Genomic DNA, 20,084 nt, shown 5'->3' on the forward strand with positions numbered 1-20,084 from the left:
TATGTTGTCATTACTTAGCAATATCTGGATATAAGCAAAATCACTATTCTGAGAATGTATAGAAGCCTGTACACCTGTTTATCTGTTTAGACTCGCCAACAATTTCAGATGTTCCATGAGAATTCCTTGTTCTTTTTATAAAATAGCAGTATTAGTTCAAACATGCACAATAAATTTTATTTAATAGAAAATAAATAAGTGACTAAATAAAGGAGCTATTTAAAACTGCAGAGTACTCAAACAAAATGAGAGGCAAGAAACTGAAGAGTCACTTTTCTGGTGACACTGACTTTCCCTGTGACCTTGAGAAAATTCCTAATGCCTTTGATTTTCATTGTCTACCTCTTTAAAATACAAGTCCACAATATGTAATATATATGGCCACACTCTGAAGGGATATGATTCATACAAATAAGGAAATTTGACTTAGGATATTTGCTTAGAGGAACAGAAGAGGTGATAAGACATGTTACTTGAGCTTAGGTCCCCTCTCTGTTTTTTCTTCTAACAGACTCTTGAAAATTTTATCAAATGTATATCATTTTACCAACTGAAGAAGAGTACATCAGGAAAGTCTTATAGAAAATGAACACATCTGAAGGAAGCAATCCAATCTGTTGTCCAGAAAAGAAGACTAAGATATAGGTCTTTGAGAGAAGAAACCTAAAAACTGACAAATTTGTTTTGAAGGATACCCTAAAGTATGCCACATAGGCATATTGAATAATTTTTGTTTGAGAAATAGAATGAGATGAGTCTCTGATCTCCTCCTATTTGCCTAAGAGTAGGACATAAATTTGTAAAGTTATCTCTCCTCCCATCTCCAGCAGGATGAACAGAAGTAAATCTCACACCAGAGAAAACTGCAGACCCTTTAAACCCAGAGAAAGCTTAGGTCCCAGCTCCTAAGCTACATAACCAATATGACAAAACCTGACTCTTACATTCTACTAGTTTTCCTATATATTTACCTTCCTTCAATTTACTACCCCTATTAGCTCAGGATTATTTTCCTTTATCTTACTTTTCTGCAAAATTTACTGCACTTTTGTTAAGATGCTATATAAACTACCACTTTGAGTTTCTCATTACTGATTGCTCTTATCTGTGTTGATAATGTACTTGTTAATAAACTTCTATTTGTTTTTTCTTGTTAATCTGTGTTTTGTCAGTTTAATATATAGGGCCACAGTCAATGAACCTGATAGGTAAAGAAAGAATATTTTTTTCCTCCTCTATAATTGCTAATTCATGGCTTTCCATGAAGACAGTTGGCCAAGGGTTCCTGGTGGTATTTTTCACTGACTTGTTCTTTCTTTCATTTATTCAACAAATGTTTCTTGATTACCATTTCTAAGACAAAATGTTAGAGTAAGATAAAGATCTAACATATAGTTTGTCTTTCAAGAATCTGCTCTTTAGTAGGAATAATAAGATATGTATATCAGTGAAAAATGTTCTAAATGACATGAATTAAAGTTATACGTGAATTACAAGGAAGAAAGCTTTCATTTCAACCAAACAGATGTCAATGAAAGGAAGGAAATCTTGGAGGAGATGGCATTTTGACATTTTAGCCAGGATTTAAACATCTGTAGATTGGGCAGAAGGGAATTTCTGCCTGACAAAATAATGTGAGCAGCACCTCAAGGAGTAGGAAATAAGTGACAGTTGACTATACATTTGACTACAAAATTGTGTTTATGAAAGAGTGTAATGGGTGATATACTAAGAAAGAACACCATCAGATTGAGTGGAACTTACGTGTCAAATGAAATGGCTTAGGCTTTATTTTCTCGGTAGAAGCAAGGCATTGAAAGTTTGGTGGAAGGGAGATGGAAGAAAAGGTTGTATTTCAGGATGAGAGGCCTAATTAACAGTTATGCACATGGTTTGTGAACTAAATTTTGAGTAATAGATCCCCCAAAGAGGTCCCTAATCAAGATCTCTTTCTTGTCCAGGCTGCTGATGTGTTATTGCAACATGGTGCTAATGTCAATGTTCAAGATGCAGTTTTTTTCACTCCATTGCACATTGCAGCATACTACGGGCATGAACAGGTAAGTCTGGCTGCAAAATTTTCAAAGACGGGTTCTGTTCCAATGTACCAAATTTTGTTCAAATGTCCTATCACTGAAGACAGGCTATTTAAGATATTTGCTGAATGTTTTTTTTTTTTTGCCATAGTCTCATGAGCCCCATTCTTGAAGAGCCTATAGATCCATATGAACGTTACAGCTGCCATATTATTCATTTTTACTGACAGTCTTAGTCACAGAGGAGGTGGTAGGGTGCTTTGGTAAGTGTGCAGCCACAGGAATCAGTCAGTCTGAATCAAAAAGTGCCTACCTTGCCTTATGACCCATTCATTGGTTATGTAACCCCTCTGATCTTCATTTCTACATCTATGAAATGGGAAAAAAGATATTAATAGTAACTACTTTACAAGGATGGTGTTATAATGAGATCTATATTTCTTATCAAATGCTCAATATATATCACTGTGATGATATAATGACAATAGCAACATAACAAATCATAAAAGCTCTTCCTGCATGCAGTTCTCTGAACAAAGATGTCTGACAAAAACTTTATTTCCCCTTTACTACTGTCACAGGAGGTTGTAAGTTGAAAAAAAATATCTCCTGAAATATGCTCGAATCCTAATTTCTATGAATTTTACCTTAAAAGGAGTTTTGCGGACGTGACCTAGTTAAGGATTTTGAGATAGGGAGATTATTTTGGATTATCCACTAGGCCTAATGATTTTCAAGGGTTCATGTAAGAGAGGAAAGAGAATCAAAGTTAAGTAGTAGGAGAGATGTGACAATAGAATAAGAGGGTGAAGTGATGCACGAAAAGGGCTGCAATCTAAGAAATTCAGGCAGCTTCTAGAAGCTAAGAAAACAAGGAAGAGGAAGCCTCCAGGGACAAAGACGAATCATCATCATCATCATCATCAACATCATTTTCTAATTTGATCACAATCTGAAATCAGTTGTTATTTTCCATGTTCTTACTAATGATATAAATGAGGTTCAGTCAGGTCAGATTACATGCCAGAGTCATACAGATAATAAATAGAAAAGGTGAAATATGTACTCAGATCCATCTGATCCCAAAGTCCAGGTTTGTTTTGTTTTGATAGAGCACACCTTGTTATTCCTCTCCAATCAGTGACAAATGTCATAAAATCTAGGCAATTTGCCTAAATTGGAAAGTCAGAATTCAAGACAATGTGCTCTAATCTAAAATCCACCATGAAAGACAGAATTTATATATACTGCTTTCAAGCATTACCCTTTAGCTGTTTTCTCAAGAAACTGAAAAGAATCAAATAAAACAAATATAAACATAATTGAATAACCAAATATAACTGTTGGCCACTTTCACTCTCCCTTGTTTTCTCTCTCCTGACTCACTTACTTATGAAGAATTACACCCTTTTAACTTCCTGAAGGACATGCCACAGTACTGCCTAAAGACCCAAAGTTGAAAGCTAAATTTTCTTATGTCCCTGGCTGTCCTATTTATTATACCTTTATTTCTCTGCATGCTGACATATACTTGGACCCTTTTGGTCATATGAAAACTGACCTGTAGCTGGGGGGGGGGGAACAGGTAATGCTCATTTCATTGATGTGCTGTTCAGAGTACACTGGAGTGAACTGGAGAGCCAGGCACTGAAAATGGGTTTGAAAATGTAGGATCCAGAAACCCAGGTGATGGAAATATTCCATATTTTTCTGGCTTCAGGCACAGACAGAATATTTACAATGCATACTGCTTGTAGAGTCATCTTCTTTGGTGATTAACCTCATAAACCAGCAGAAAGATAAAGAGCCTCGATGCATATTGGGTAGAGAGCTAAATTTGTTTACTTTCCCTGAAAATATAGTCACAGTCTTATAAAATTATGCTAAAATGTGGATGGCCCTTTTATGATAAGGGACTCACTTTCTCTATGTATGAAGGCAACACATAAGTAATTTATGGAGGCTGTTGTCATTTGCTAAAATATGCTGACAAGGAGAATGGTACATTCAATATATAAATGCGCCTAATGTGCCATGTTCCCTGCCATTTGTTTATTTGCTTATTTTTAAGTGGACGAATAGATGTTTTGTACCAAGAACAATATTTCCTAGGTATATAATAATAGTGCTTAATAGACAATCGATTTCAGAGATAGTTTAAATCTGTCCATTATAAAGTCACATAATCAGAATTTACAGAGTCTGCATAAATGGAAATATTTGCTTACCAGTACAAAGTTCTTGAAGACTAAACTTCTGCTGTTCTAATGTCTCCTGAATTAAGTCTCTGTCTGCCCATTACCTAACAAAAGGATAAGATTCACATATTACCTTGATAGTACCACTTTTCCTAATAGTTATTAGAGTGCTAGGTATTTTTCTGAGTGCTTTACATTTAAAAACTTATTTAATTTTCACAGCAACTTTATGAGGGAGAACTGTTTTCATTCCCCACTCTAGCAATGAAGAAACTGAAGTATTAAAAGTTTAAATAATTTGTTCATGGTGACATAGGTAATAAATAGAAGCCTAATTCCAAAATTCTTGCTCTTACCTACTACACTCAGTAGAAAATAATTTCCCCATATCCCATCCAGCTAATATTTTGCCTAGAATTTCTACCAAATGTCTCATATTTTTGAGAAATTTCTACCAAAGACATATATTGACTGCTGAATAGGAAAAGCCAAAAATAGTTCTAGAGCTCGAATTCACTTTTGTTTTGATACTTTTGTGATCAGGATAATTGAGGGGAATTTTCCTATTATTTTTAATGACACACACATACATCCCAACTTATATTTTAGGATCACTAAAGTGACTTTTGAAATTCTCTGGGAGGCAATGTCAGGTTTAAGGAAATTAATTATTTGGTGAATTCCTACGTATATATGTAAGTGATTCAAAGGATCCTCATAAATTATCTAAAACAACCCCAGGAAGATGAAGTTATCATGTCATCTTTCTCTGTCCCTTTGGATATAGAGTAACAGCCAGTTGGGGAAGATGCCCGGATTACTGTTGCTGTTTCTCCTTTACTTGTACACATCCAGATCCAGGACTCCAACAGCATGATGGCCAGCAGTGGCCTATGCCTGGAACCATCATGAAAATCAAGACTCAAGTAAAGTTCTGGCTAAAAAAGAATTTGAAAAACCTTGTTCAGGAAGATGATGGGTGATTTTAGAAAGCACTACTATGTACTATGAAGATCTACATTATGGAACTGTCAAAAGTCCATGCTAAAGAAAGGAAATGGCAAAAGTAGGCTTTCAAAGCCAAAATTTAACTTTTTCAAAGTTTCTTTACATCTTATCTGGTCCTCACAATAACTTTGAAACAGGGATGATAAACAGTATTGTCTCAATTCACTGAAAATTTTTAAAATAACACAGAACATATATTATCTGTCAGTCATTGTCCTAGGCACATTAAGCATATTATCTCATTTGATCCTCACAATGACCCCTGAGTTAAGTTATATTATCATTTCCTTTTTATCTACGAAGACATTTAAGCTGAAATTAATTTATTTTCTCAAGGTTACCCAGCTAATATAAATAAGATTCTAATTCTAGGTCTCTCTTCCTCTGAACATTAACTCTTTAGTTTATTATATTGCCAATCAACATTAAAAATTCATTATGTATAATAGGGTCAGTTGCCGCAGTCTGGCTGGGCACAAAATCACGAGCCACTCAAGTAGGAACAAACTTTATTTTTGAAACTGCCGCCAATCCCCCGTACGCCCCCGGAAAGATTGCCGATCCACACACACGGCGTACTCCCAGAACCCCAGAAGAAGTTCCTCCCCCGGAATTTCCTCCTACTGTACTTCCCCAACCAATGGGAACTTTCCCGTTGCAGGCCAAGGTGAACAGCAGGAGTCCAATATCCATATGAATGTAAATCTTTTTTTTTTTTAAAGAGAGAGTGAGAGAGGAGAGAGAGAGAGAGAGAATTTTTTTTTGATATTTATTTTTTAGTTCTCGGCGGACACGACATCCTTGTTGGTATGTGGTGCTGAGGATCGAACCCGGGCCGCACGCATGCCAGGTGAGCACGCTATTGCTTGAGCCACATCCCCAGCCCCAAATCTTAACATAATCATATCATCTCAATGACTAGCTGGCATCACCTTTCAACCAAAAATGCCATGCATCATATTACTTGGCTGTGGCTCTTAGCATCTCCCCGCTTCTGTTTAATTAAGCAACAAGCAATGTGGCTAGGGACCATGCCTGTTAGGTTTGTCCAATTCAACATATGGTTCTTACCTGTCATCAGAAAACTGACCTCTAGGCCTCAGCCTCCTGTCTTAGGTTGATACCGCTGTAATTGGATCATACCCATCACTGACTACCGGTCCAGCATATAGCCATACTTGTGGATAGGCCTATGCACCAGTGTGTGGGTAGGTTCTTTGCCTCACCTCTGTTGGCCCCCAAAATTAGACCATCACTAGTAGAAGGGAGGAGGATACAGAAATGCCAGGACACAAGGCAATTGACGGCTCTTTAGGAAAAATTGCAACACTGGTGACACATCAGCAAAGATACGCCAGCACTACCATAATTCGCTGCATCAACAGATAGAGCACAATGCATACAAGGGTTACATAGTCCAGGCAAGTTTGTAAGCAGTTCAAAGTGGAGGAATCTATCAATATGTCCATTTCCTCCCAAAATAAATAGACTCAGTGATTGGGCATTACTTGTTGAGTTATTATTCATTGATGCATCAGTTTATACAGTTTGTTGTGATAACTATACAGTTTGTTGTGATAACTATCGAAGAAACTGTAGTTTGGTTTCATCTTATCTTCACCGGCACTGGGATGAAGATAGAAATTCTGACAATGATGATAAAAAAAATTATGTAACATTCCAACAGGTACTAAGAAAACAATTTTTTGAACAATTTACATTATCCTGAACAGAATTATTAAATATAATGAAAAGGAAAGATGAAAGTAAACAAACAGATCTGTTAACCTGCCTATTTGTACACATATTAAAACAATCCACAACAGCTGTTTACCCAATTTAAATTAAACCATTAAAATAATGTGAATAATAAAAAAATTTGGATCCATTTATTCATGAGCACTCCTCATATATGATATATGGACATACGCACATACAGACATACAACACAAAACAGAAGTGTGCACACTTAACATACAACACATAAGACAATAGTAAAGGCCTTGTAGCTTTACCTAGGTGAAATCTCCATTGCAATGTTTAAAAACTCCACAGTCAAAAAATAAAACTGATCAGAAAAACATTAACCTAGGTCTGTATGAGCTCAAAAATAAAATAGAACTTTATGATGTGGGAAAAAGCAATAATAAAATAGATATTGAAAAAAGCATCCTGGTTAATCACTGTCTCAGATGTAAGAGTAGCCAAGCTGGAGTTCTGGATATCAGCTGTTATGGATTTGAGTCAAATCATCTTCTTTTTGGTCTGTAGAAATTGTTTTGGTTAATCTCTCTGGAATCCAAATCGGTTGCTGTTCTCCCTGTGGAAAAACACAAACAGAGCCCTGACTCCAGACATCACTGGGTCAGGACCTTTCCATTGTGAGGCAAAGAACCTCACCCCCCACCGGCACCAAGGCCAAATTTGGGAGCCAACAGAGGTGAGGCAAAGAACCTCAACCCCCCTCTGGTGCATAGGCCTATCCACAAGTATGGCTATATTCTGGACTGGTAGTCAGTGATGGGTATGATCCAATTACAGTGGTATCAACCTAAGACAGGAGGCTGACGCCTAGAGGTCAGTTTTCTGATGAAGGGTAAGAACCATATGTTGAATTGGACAAACCTAACAGGCATGGTCCCTAGCCACATTGCTTGTTGCTTAATTAAACAGAAGCGGGGAGATGCTAAGAGCCACAGCCAAGTAATATGATGCATGGCATTTTTGGTTGAAAGGTGATGCCAGCTAGTCATTGAGATGATATGATTATGTTAAGATTTGCATTCATATGGATATTGGACTCCTGCTATTCACCTTGGCCTGCTACAGGACTCCTGGAGAGTTCCCATTGGTTGGGGAAGTGCAGTAGGAGGGAATTCCGGGGGAGGAACTTCCTCTGGGGTTCTGGGAGAACGCTGCGTATGTGGATCGGCAATCTTCCCGGGGGGGGGGGGGTGTATGGGGCATTGGTGGCAGTTTCAAAAATAAAGTTTGTTCCTACTTGAGTGCCTCGTGATTTTGTGCCCAGCCAGACTGCAGCAGTCAGCAGCATGCACCATTGGTTGCTTAGGCAAAACTATCATCCCGACTATTACTGCTTCATGGCACACATTTTTCCTTGCTTACAGACTCGTGTAATTCCAGTATTCAGCCTTCTCCTAGAGATTGTGTTTAGAGAAGGTGTCCCTGTTCCTCAGCCAATGTGTGTTAGATTTTAATTAGCCAGGCCACTCACAATAAATCTTAATCCTTCTCAAACTTTTGGTCTAGAAAGTTGTAAATTACCTACTATAAGCCAAGGAGATATGGAAAAAAGGTTTTTGAGAAGTTTTTAGGTAGAAATTTTTAGATTTGACAAAAGTAAATCTCATATTTCAAAAGCTAGAGGAGTCTTTTGCTTTACTCTGTGGACTTTGGTTTATAACACATGGAGCTGCTGAAGTTCTCTTGAAACCATGAGGATGGTAGTGTGAAGGTATTGAGCATGGAAGAACAGATAGAAAAAACTTGAATTCTGACAATGTTCTTAAGGTTTTGTATTAATCAACCCTGCAGTTGTTCTGGTTTAGGACTAACTGTTAACTAATCTAATAATAAATTCCTTGTTGTTCAGTCTAATTGAGTTAGTATTTTCTATTATTTTCTGGTGACAATAATCTAAGAGAAAGCTTTATAGAAGTGTTCTTTAATGGTTGAAAGCTTCCCTTTATTATTTGACTCTTTGCATTAATCTCAAGTTAATGATTCCTTTAGGTAACCCGCCTTCTTTTGAAATTTGGTGCTGATGTAAATGTAAGTGGTGAAGTAGGAGATAGACCTCTACACCTAGCATCTGCAAAGGGATTCTTTAATATTGCAAAACTTCTGATGGAAGACGGAAGCAAAGCAGATGGTAAGATAATATATTTAGGAGAAATTACTGTATTTTACTTTATATATACTACTTTACTTGTACTTCTCTTACTAGAGAATAAACTTGAAAATAACTAATCCTCCAGTCATGTGATAATTTGTTCCACAAATGATAATTTATGTTTAGAAATATTCTTATTAAACCTACAAGAGAATTCTTCTCTACATGTTTCAGCTCAGTTCTCAACATATTAGGTGGCTTGATAAAGTAAGACATTTTCCTAGGCAAAATTGTTGTTTTTCCTGCTGTTTTCTTAAAGTGACATATAATTTACATATATAAAATTTTTAAATTTTTAGTATAAATACTGAGAAATATTTACTCATGTATACATGTATGCAAAAACCACCCAGATCAAGACACAGAATATTTTTTCCCTCAGATATATTCACTTATTATTTTATCTCAGTAAATAGCCTTAACCACAAAAGATCCTCAATATATGGGCATCTATTGCCATAGATCAGTTTTGTCTGTTTTTAAAATTCATATAATTTGTGACAGGTTTCTTCTGCTCACAACTTAATTTCAATAGTTATTCATAATATTGCATAAGTCATACTTTACTTTTTATATTGCTAAAATTAACTTGTTTGGATATGCTACAATTGTTAATATTTCTGATATTTTGCTCTTATGAATAAAACTACCAACAACATTCTGATCCAAGGTAAAGAAGTCAAAGGAGACACAGAGACAAGATACAGAGGCAAAATAGCTGCTTGTCCAAGCTGCTGGCTTTATTTATATCAATAGGTTACATTAGGTCACTGGCATCAGTAGTACATTATTGTTCATTATATCATTAGGCAGGTTACAGAGTTTGCAACATATGCAGCTTACTCCTCAGTTATATTCTAAGTTTCTATGTGCAGTGTTAGGAGGTTTGTATAGGTTTCAAGAAAGTCCATTGTTTAAAGTTACTGTTATGTAGACAGTTTCAGGAGCAGTGGAACTTGGTGAAACATTGTGGGTGTCTAACAAGAGCTCCTATTTTTCCAGGAGCTGAGTGTCTGAGATCAAGGTTGAGGCCGATAAGACCCTAGCACAGAGCCTCCTCATGAAGGACATTACTATAGCAGCTAGGCATCCTGCACAAAGTCCCAGAAACTTTCCCAGGGACTCTGCATGTCACAGCCATGAGTCATCAGAGGCTCCAATCTCAGACACTGCTCTCCCATACTCTGCCACCTCTCTCCATAACCAGAGAAAACTCACTGTCCTGTACATTTCCACAGTCAGAACATCCAAGTGCTTTTGTGAACATATATGCATTTATTTTTCTTTAGTACATTTATTGAAATAGAATTGCTTTACCAAGAAGTATGCATATGTTTACATTTTTAGGAAGTTCCCAGACAGTTTTCCAAAATGTTTGTACTACTTTTTAATCTTACAGTAATATATCAGAGTTCCAATAGTTCCCCATTGCCTCTCCAATATTTAATATTATATTAGTATAATTTTATTGGAGATAGAATTTGAATATAATCAATTTGGAAAAAAAGGCTTTAGAATATATGGAAGGACTTCAGATTCAATTACTAGAATAGAACCTCTCTTGCCTTTTTATTTTCAAAATTATAAAAATGAATTTTGGAAAGTTGATTAAAAGTAGAGTTATTGAAAAAAAAATTTCCTCACGAACTTTATTTTTTGACACAAATTCACTGAGAGTTACATTTTGCCATTAAATTCTCTCAGGCATATCCAACATTCTTCCATTGACCCCCTAGAGACCTAATTAGAAGCCCAGCTGTAAGAGCTGCTGGCCTTTGCAACAGGAATGATACACATTTCCGAAAGGACATGGTTGTCAAACCTGTAGAACTGCCAGTTCCTTGGTCCAAAATTCAGACTGATATTCAGCTAATAAAGCTAATCGATGATTTTTATCTACTCAAAAAGAAAACAGAAAAGCTCCTATAGACAACAGAAGCAAGAGGCTAGGGCAGTTTCCAGTTTCCATGGCAGAAACAGGCATCACTATTTTGTAAAATACTAGAAGCATAGTTTGCATTGTTTTCTATAAGCTACTTGCAGTAACAAAGGCATCTATACTATAGATAATGTGTTGTCAAAACACTAGGAACACTGTTACTTGGAGTTTATTTAAGCTGTCTCTTTCATTGTGATAGTTTAGAATAGGCAGAGGTACACCTCTGTGAACCACTGAACACATAATTATGTTTTTGAAACTGCCTTGCTCTTCTAAGGGGTCAAAAACTGCATCACTTTTTCCTTTTATTACCAATGCCAACTTCAGCTTTTTATTCTTCTGCACAACTCCAAAGCTCAGTAGTGTCAAAATGAGTGTCATTTGTCATCGGCGTGTCTCCAGGATCAAAGGACTATTCTGCTTAAAAGGCATTGAAATGTATAACACACCCATACTCCCCTTACATACCAGCATCATCCAATATAATTTTTAACATCTTCTTTCAGTCTCACACAAGTATTACATGCCTCCTACTCAATCATTTTTTTAAAAAATCAAGAGACAGCATGAATCAAACTTTCAAATATTTTTATTTCCTCTTGATACACATTTGATATTTAAGCCCCTTTTGCACTTCAACCAATTGCAAAAATAAATAAATAAATAAACCATAAGGTCTACTATGCTGATGGACACTGTACAATACCTATTACCAGTTAGTTCACTTATTCCAAAATGTAGCTAAGCCTCAAGATGATTTACTTTAAATATAGACTTTACCTATGGTAAATGGATGTAAAAGGAAAATTAAATGAATGACCCCAAAAGAAGAACAATTTGAAATCTGGTATTTACAGTATGTTTCCATGGTAACAGAATGTCACAAATAAGAATAAATTCAGGTTACAAAATTGGCCAAAATGTAATGCTGAAAGCAGACTCTTCATTTTAATGTGTTCAAAGGCTGACCTATTCAGTCAGGTATGTTTTAAGTCTCTGGTCTGCTTCTTTTTCTCTGAGGGCAATGAAAAAAGAAAATATAATACCTCCTAAATGAGGTTGAAAAGGTCAAAATATTACTGGACTTCTTTAAAAAAACTGCAATACAGTCTTCAAAACTTATCATTTTAACATGGTTGAAGATAGAATATTTTAAATTTGGAATTTATTAATTTTTGTCATCTCAGTATTAAATGCTATAGTTATTTTAATAAAAATAGTCCTTCAACGTAAATCCAGTTTTACAGAAATTCACACACAAAAAAAAATTCCTACAATATATTCAGTAAAAAGAGTGTTTTATTTAAAAAAATATATCTTTGGGGAGATATTATACAAATATATTATTAAATATTTATTCAAAACACATATTTTAAGATATTCTGTGATTTTCAGCTATTAAGGGGTTAATGTAAAATTTTTATTTTATCTTTAAGATCAATAATCAATTATTGATTATTTTATCCCACCCACCCATTCAAACATTTTTTTCTTTTAAAAGATATTACTGAGCACTTATTCTCTTCAAAGTAGAGGACAGGCACTAAATATTTTCCTTATGACAATTTACATATTTTCTTTGCTTGAAAGTCTCCTTTACCTAAGCTTCTCAATAATACATTAAGTTAGAGTAAATATAATATCATTCAGAGGTTCAATTTTCTTGAGGGTTACATATAATAACATATACATATTTAGTCCTTGCAAACTTGTCCATTAAAAAATCTAAGTCAATAACAATGACTAAAGCACAAATAACAGGTACATTCATATAAACCCTGTGTTTGATCCTCTATTTCCTCTGATTTGTCCCTTCAGTTGGTATTTACTTCTTTGATGGGGAGAATGTTAGGTCCACTGCATGTAATTTACCAAGTAGAAAACTTACTTTAAGTCTTAATGATTCAATAGGAGAAAAAGTATTTTGGGTGGAGCTGAGATGACCAAAGGCAAATTATGGACTAATAGAATATTGCACTATATTCTTCTACCTTGTAATTTTCTGTCTGGACCTCAAGAACTCTTAAATGCCTTTCCAGAGGTCCTGGACTCCAAATTGTTCTCATGCATTGACTCATGCCATTGACTTTCTCTGTGTTCAAAAAGAATGTGAACAAATGAAAGTATCACAAAAAGGAAGACAATTAAAAGAATGAGAAACATTCTTCTGTAGGAGATGTGTCTTTCTGAGCTATTTATTAATTTTAAAAGATTCAAAAATTTATTTTTCTATAACAACCTTAGGAGAAGATCAGGGACTTTGTTGTATATTTTCCTTTGGCTTAAGATCATACAGGATAGGATAATAAGAAAGATTATCAACAAAGTATGCAACTAAAGAAGGCCTAAATAATTGTGCATTTATTGTTATATGATGATTATACCAATCATAGCCGAAAATTAGATGTAAAATTTTAAAAGTTACTGTTATCTTCCTTGCTTTACCTTCTTATTTTCATTATTTAAAAAGAAATTCATGCCTTCAATTCTTTTGATTCTACAAAGTAAACAAAGAAATCATATAATAAAATAAATAGCTATAAAGTACTTAGTGCAACTGTTTTAATGTTAAAGTATTGAGTTAAAGTCAGACCCAGAATTTGGTAGTTTAGTTTTAGTTTTTATTATTTCAATCCTGTAATTACTGACTATTCATTTAAACTATATTTGAGTGTGTGGACTCTGCATTTATAAGTTTATTGGTCTTAGAATGTAGGAAAAATTTAAGAGGAAAATTAGGAAACAAAATAACTTATTGAATATCTGTCTACCATGTAATAGGTATAATATTAGATGCTTTCTAACCACATGTTCCTTTAATCCTTTAAGCATCCTGCAACCATGGTGTATTATTTCATCATTACTAATAAAACATCAGTACCTCTAACACCTAGGACAGTGACTGGCTTTATGTGATCATTCAAAACTTATTGAGGGAAGAGAGTATCAATCAAGTTTTCTCAAGCATTGGAAGCTAACTCTAATTTAAGCATATTAGGAAAATATTTAAAATGTCAAGCAGCACACAGACTCTTCTCCAGAAAAGGGTAGGTAGGCAGGTTTATAATACAGTGAGGAGCAACTTCCAATGTCACACTACAAAACAAAATCAGTCCTATGAAAACTCATCACCAGCTGTGCTGCACACACATCAACCTTATGCTTGGAAAACCAGCAATGCAAGACACTGAATCTGTAGCTGGAATTGCTATCACTGGAAATTTAATAGAACTATTGCCACCACTACTACATTGCCAGTATAGATTAGGCCCTGTTTAATGTGTCATCAGCTCCACTGTCTCCAAAGAGCTTGATATGGTATGTTGATTGGAAGAGACTATAAATAATTGTCCAAACTAGCACACTGTTGAGAATGAAAGGGTCATGTTAAGAATTATCCCAGGACAACAACTCCCTATTTTGTCCCCCTTTCCTAATCTTGGCCCTAAATACAAAATAATCTTGGAAAACACATTTTAAGATTCTATGTTGGAACACTATCTTAGCCTGTACTTGCAGTATAGGGCATTTCCCAAATACAAAAAGCTGTCATGAAGCTGGTTGGGCAAAGCCAAGAGCAAATTCCCACTACTGAGTGAACAAATGAATTTTAAGTAACTTGTCTATGTTAACATGTTTAATTAGGTCTGTGTCCTCTAAAGTGTGGGTATATATACACATACACACACACTCTCACACACACACATATATACACACACTATATATATATATATATATATATATATATTTCCATGTGTATATTTATATATTTTTCCCACGATAACATGCCCTGTATATTGAAGTATAGAGACTCTCAGACTCTCAACTGAGGATATACATCAGGACCTCCTAAACAATATTGTAAACAAACAAATTGCCAGGTTCTACCAATAATCTGCTGAACCAAAAATACCTGGGTTTAGTTCTTTGGCTAGAATCTGTAATTTCTGACATCCTATATAGGAAAAACAAAATCAATTCAAAAGGATATATGTGTGGAAATAAGGCCACAAGTATCTTTTGGATGCTTATTAGTTTCCTGAACATTCTATTGTGCAAGGTATATTTGATTAGATGCATTCCACAGAATTTATGGGAGCTAGGAGAAAGTCTATTTAATGTGATAATAGGCAATTGAATAGAATTACAACTTTTTAAATTGGTTGCACTTAATTTCCTCTATTATTATCATTAATTGGCAATTTCCAGGAGTCTCTCAGGCACTTACGAAATGTCCACAGCCTAGTATATATGATGGCTGTGATATATACAGTGGATTCCAGATAATGTATCTATTGCTTTCTTGCTGGTGACAGTGAATGCTCAGGATAATGAAGACCATGTCCCACTCCATTTCTGTTCTCGATTCGGACACCATGATATAGTGAAGTACCTGCTCCAAAGTGATTTGGAAGTTCAGCCTCATGTTGTTAATATCTATGGAGACACCCCTTTGCACCTGTGAGTATTAGATAGAATTCCATAGGTCCTATGAGACATGTATTTACTTATCAAAATATTTTCTTCAAATCTAGGGCATGCTACAATGGCAAATTTGAAGTTGTTAAGGAAATCATTCAAATAACGGGAACAGAAAGTCTGACTAAGGAAAACATCTTCAGTGAAACAGCTTTTCACAGGTAAAAGTATATTTATGTGCAATAGCCACTAAACTTAGCTGACACCTGACAGCACCTGAAGTTGTGTACATAAAGCAAGAACAAATAGTGGCAGATGTTGCAATCAGAAAGTGATAGCACAGGTAAGGCAGAGGATGAGAAGCCCAAGCTAGATGAACAGAAGAAAAGGTGGAGGCAGATGCTGCCATCAGCATAACAGATGGGGTTGCAGCCAGATGCTGTGTTCCTGGATGCTGCCACAAAGAGAGGAACTAATGTTGCCAAGGCAACAGGCATATCAACATCTGTAAGCATATTGCTTCTATTCCTTTCTCTGTGGAATGCTGCCAAAAGGGGCTGTGCCCATAATCCTCCTCCAACAAGAATCTCATTACCCGAATTCATCAGCATCAAATGTGACACTTTTTTTCTTTGCTACTTAAACCTTATGTGCAAATATGTCTACCTATCGAAGACATCCATATGTCAGTCTGTAAAAGCCTAGTCAGGATGACTACTGAGATACCTAAGGTGGTATTAGTTATTTTCTAGGAATCCATGAGAGTTCTGTAGTATACTCGAGGAAAGCACAGTAAAGGATCAGCTCTGTTTGGAAATGTTGTAAAAGAACAACAACAAAAAAAGTTTTGGTTAGCTTTTTCATCACTGTGACCAAAGACTCAAGAGAACAATATAGAGGAGAAGGAAATAATTATTTTGGCTCATGGTTTCAGAGTTTCAGTCCATAGTCAGCCAACTCCATAGTTCTAGGCCAGAGGTGAGGCAGATATGGCAGAGTGGTGCAGCAGAGGAAAGTAGCTGAGGGTATGAAAACCAGGAAGGAGAGGGAGAGACAGACGGACAGACAGAGCACTCTGCTCACCAGGGACAAAATATAAACCCCAAATGACTGCCCCAGTGGCCTACTTCTTCCTTCACACCCTACCTACCTACTTTTATAATGCAGTTAGTTAATCCATTCAAGTGGATTAATGTGCTGATTAGGTTAATTTTATCATAAACCACCTCCAAAATTTTTTTGCATTCTCTCACAGGTGAACTTTTGAGGGAGATCTCTTATGTAAACAATAACAAAGAAGGAGGAAAATAAATTGCTAATAATTCAGAGCCAAAGAAGCTCCCTAAAACAAAAGTGTAAGATTTATAAAATTTATAGTCTTCATTTTTCAAGTTTGCAATTTTGCTATAAAAATAATAATAGTAATTTGAATGTAATAAATCTTGAATATAAGGTCATTTAACTACATATTACATATTTCTTAGATAATTTGCAACCTCTCAATAGGTACCTGGGACTAAGTTGTTCTTTTCATAATGTTTGTATTGCACTGATAAATAATATAAATAAGGAGACTCTTGTTCATACTAAACTAAAATTAAATTTAGGCTTCTACATCAAACTTCAACCTATTAAATTGCACATGGAATTAAATGGTTTTTTTTAATCAATCAGAGAGATTGGCCAAAAGGGAAGTTAAGAAAACTACTATTTATGGAGAAGTGACTATATGACTGATGATTTATATCTATTATTTTATTTAATCTTCCTAACCCATTTTATAAAGGGAGAGAATATTGAAACTCAAGGAAACTAAATAACTTGACAAAGGTTCTTATGGCTAGAAAATAATGTAGTAAATGTCTAACTTAAAATGACTAACTTAAAATCCTGTGCTTTTTGCATATCTTCATGTTCTAGTACCAGAATGTTTTGTTTGTTTTCTATACACTTGGTAACAGAACAGATGCAAAAACTCTTCAGATCATACCTTCAGTCAAAATGGATCAGTGGGATCTGTCCCTGAAGGGGAAAATTGGCAGAACTGATATGTACGCATCACTGGTATCCTCTTTCCATGTTAGGTCATGCCTGTTATGGCTGACACCTCAGGCTAGTTTTCAAATCATTTTGCTACCCCATGTACATGAATTGGAACCAACTGCAATCAGAGGGTGACTGTCACCTCCAGGAGGTTGTCTATATGAGATTTGTGAAGTGAGTTAAAAGTATGAACCCAACTGTTTTATTTTGTGTAAGCCTGTGGTGACTAGGAATAACAGATTAATATTTTTATTCTTTTTATTGTAAGCACAGACTTATAAAAGGAACTCCTTTTACATGAGAAATGTACTATGAATACGAATTTTTCTTTTTACAAATCAGTGCTTTGCACATATGAATCACTTATATATTTGTTATTGTTTTTATTTTATTTTTGTAGTTATAGATGAACACAATAACTTTAGTTTACTTATTTATTTTTATGTGGTGCTGATGATCGAACCCAATGCTTCACATGTGATAGGCAAGCATTCTATCTGAGCTGTTATTATTTTTATATGTGTACTTATTCAAAAATATATGTATATGCATACATATATACATACATACACTGTGTGTACATGTGTGCATAAGTGTGTGTGTATTTATAAATATTTAATAACACACACACACACACACACACACATACACGTTATAGTTTGGATCTAGAATGCCCTCCAAAGGCTCATGTATTGTAAACTTGATTCCTGGTCCGTGGTGCTATTGGGAGATGGTGGAAGGAAAATGTAGGTGTTGGAGCCTGTTTAGAGGAAGAAGGTCACTGGGGGCATTTCCTTAAAGGATATATCTGTCCCTGGTTCCTTCCTATTTTTTCCACTTTTTCCCTTCATCGTGGTCTCCATTTGGTGAGAAACTCTGTTTTGCCAAATTGTTCTCTCTATAATGTTCTTTCTTACCATAGGCCCATAGTGGTGGGATCAAGTGTCTATGGACTGAAACAGTGAGACAAAATAAATCTTTCATCTTTTAAATTGTTTATATAAAAATATAAACAACAGAAAATTGATACTGAGAAGTGGGTCATTGCTTTGACTATACCTGACAATATGTTTGGAGTTGGTTACTGGGAGAAGTTTAGAAATGTTTGGGGAAGAAAGCTTAGAACATTGTAAGGAGAAATTAATAGACAATTCTGACGTGAGCTAAGAACACCAGAATGCTAGGAGGAATGTGGATAGTAAGGGTAGTGATGAGGTTTTAGATGAGAAAGAGGATTCAACTGGGAATGGAACTAGAGGACATGTGTTTTACATTCTGGGAACAAACTTGTCAACATTTTGTTCATGCCTTGAGAACATGTGTGAAGCTGAACTTAAGTAATGGAATAGTTTATCTGGCAGAGGATTTTTCAAGGCAACACAGCATAAAGGTAGAGGCATGGGTATGTATAACTGCTTTACACAAGATTTTCAGCAATATTTGGGAGCAAAAATCAGAGAAAAAGGACTTTAAAATTTGTAGTTTGGCAAAAAAAGAAGCATACATAAAAATGGAGCCAAGGAAGGTGTTCTTGCTAAAAAGATTAGCACTACTAAAAAGAAGTCAAGTACTTTGTACCAGTATGATAAGAAAGGTAGATTGAGAACTTCTCAGGAATTGATGCCACCCACCCACTGCAGACTGAAGGGTGTAAAAATATAAACTACTTTCAAAGACTTTGCTTTGAGAATGTATAACTAGGCCGCCCCTCTCATACTGGGACACCTACAAAGTTATTTCCCCAGGATTCTTTTTATTGTGCTTAGTCATTTAGGCACCTGCTGCAGCTATGGCATAGGTGGCAGACCTTGGTGTCATCTGAATGATGCTGGTTTGGCAGGTATGCAAAATGCAAGACTTGTGGAGTCACTCAGATTTCAAAAGGGAGTCTGGGAAGCCAGGCAGTGTGTGAAAGTTCAGAATCCCTGTGTTAGTCCCTGGTAGAGCAATATATGAAGCTTTGAGAGTGAAGAAAAAGCTGCAATAGAAGCCCCAGGAAATTAGAGATGTCAGGAATATGGAATGTCTGCTGAGCAAAGATATAGACAACAAGCAGAGGCAGCTCAAGAGAGTGACAATGTCTGTTGCAGATGGTAAGGCAGATGCCTAAGACCTTTGGAATTCACATCCTACCATCACATACCCTATATGCAGGATGTGGATCTATAGGATACAATACTTGCCTTGCTGGGCTGTATTGTCACTATGGTCTGATTCTTCCTTGGTAATCCATCCCTTCTGTTTAGAATGGGAGTGTTTACCCAGTGTCATCATATGTTAAAGTACATAATTTGATTTCTTATTTTTATATGGATTACAGCTAGAATTTGCCTTAAAATTTAGATAATACTCTGAGCAATGCTGTAACTGCTAAGACTATGGGGCCTCTTGCATATGGATTGAGTGCATTTCGCATTATGAGAGGATATGAGCTTTGGGGGATAGAGATAGAATGTTAGAGTTTGGATCTGGAATGTCCTCCAGAGGCTCTTGTGTTGAAGGCCTAGATCCTTCAACATGGAGGTGCT

At 35.6% G+C, this 20,084-nt stretch overlaps 1 protein-coding gene across 1 annotated transcript in view; it reads left to right on the plus strand.

Moving 5' to 3' along the window:
- The window catches only part of Tnni3k (TNNI3 interacting kinase), a 285,107-nt gene that overhangs the window by 86,051 nt on the left and 178,972 nt on the right, over window positions 1-20,084 (plus strand). Inside the window, exons 6-9 of the mRNA XM_078027764.1 lie at window positions 1,962-2,060; window positions 8,996-9,134; window positions 15,411-15,555; window positions 15,630-15,734. Coding sequence (XP_077883890.1) covers window positions 1,962-2,060; window positions 8,996-9,134; window positions 15,411-15,555; window positions 15,630-15,734 — 488 coding nt within the window. The remainder of the gene's footprint in view (window positions 1-1,961; window positions 2,061-8,995; window positions 9,135-15,410; window positions 15,556-15,629; window positions 15,735-20,084) is intronic.

This window comes from Ictidomys tridecemlineatus, chromosome 11 (genome assembly GCF_052094955.1).
Source record: "Ictidomys tridecemlineatus isolate mIctTri1 chromosome 11, mIctTri1.hap1, whole genome shotgun sequence".
Taxonomy (NCBI): Eukaryota; Metazoa; Chordata; class Mammalia; order Rodentia; family Sciuridae; genus Ictidomys; species Ictidomys tridecemlineatus.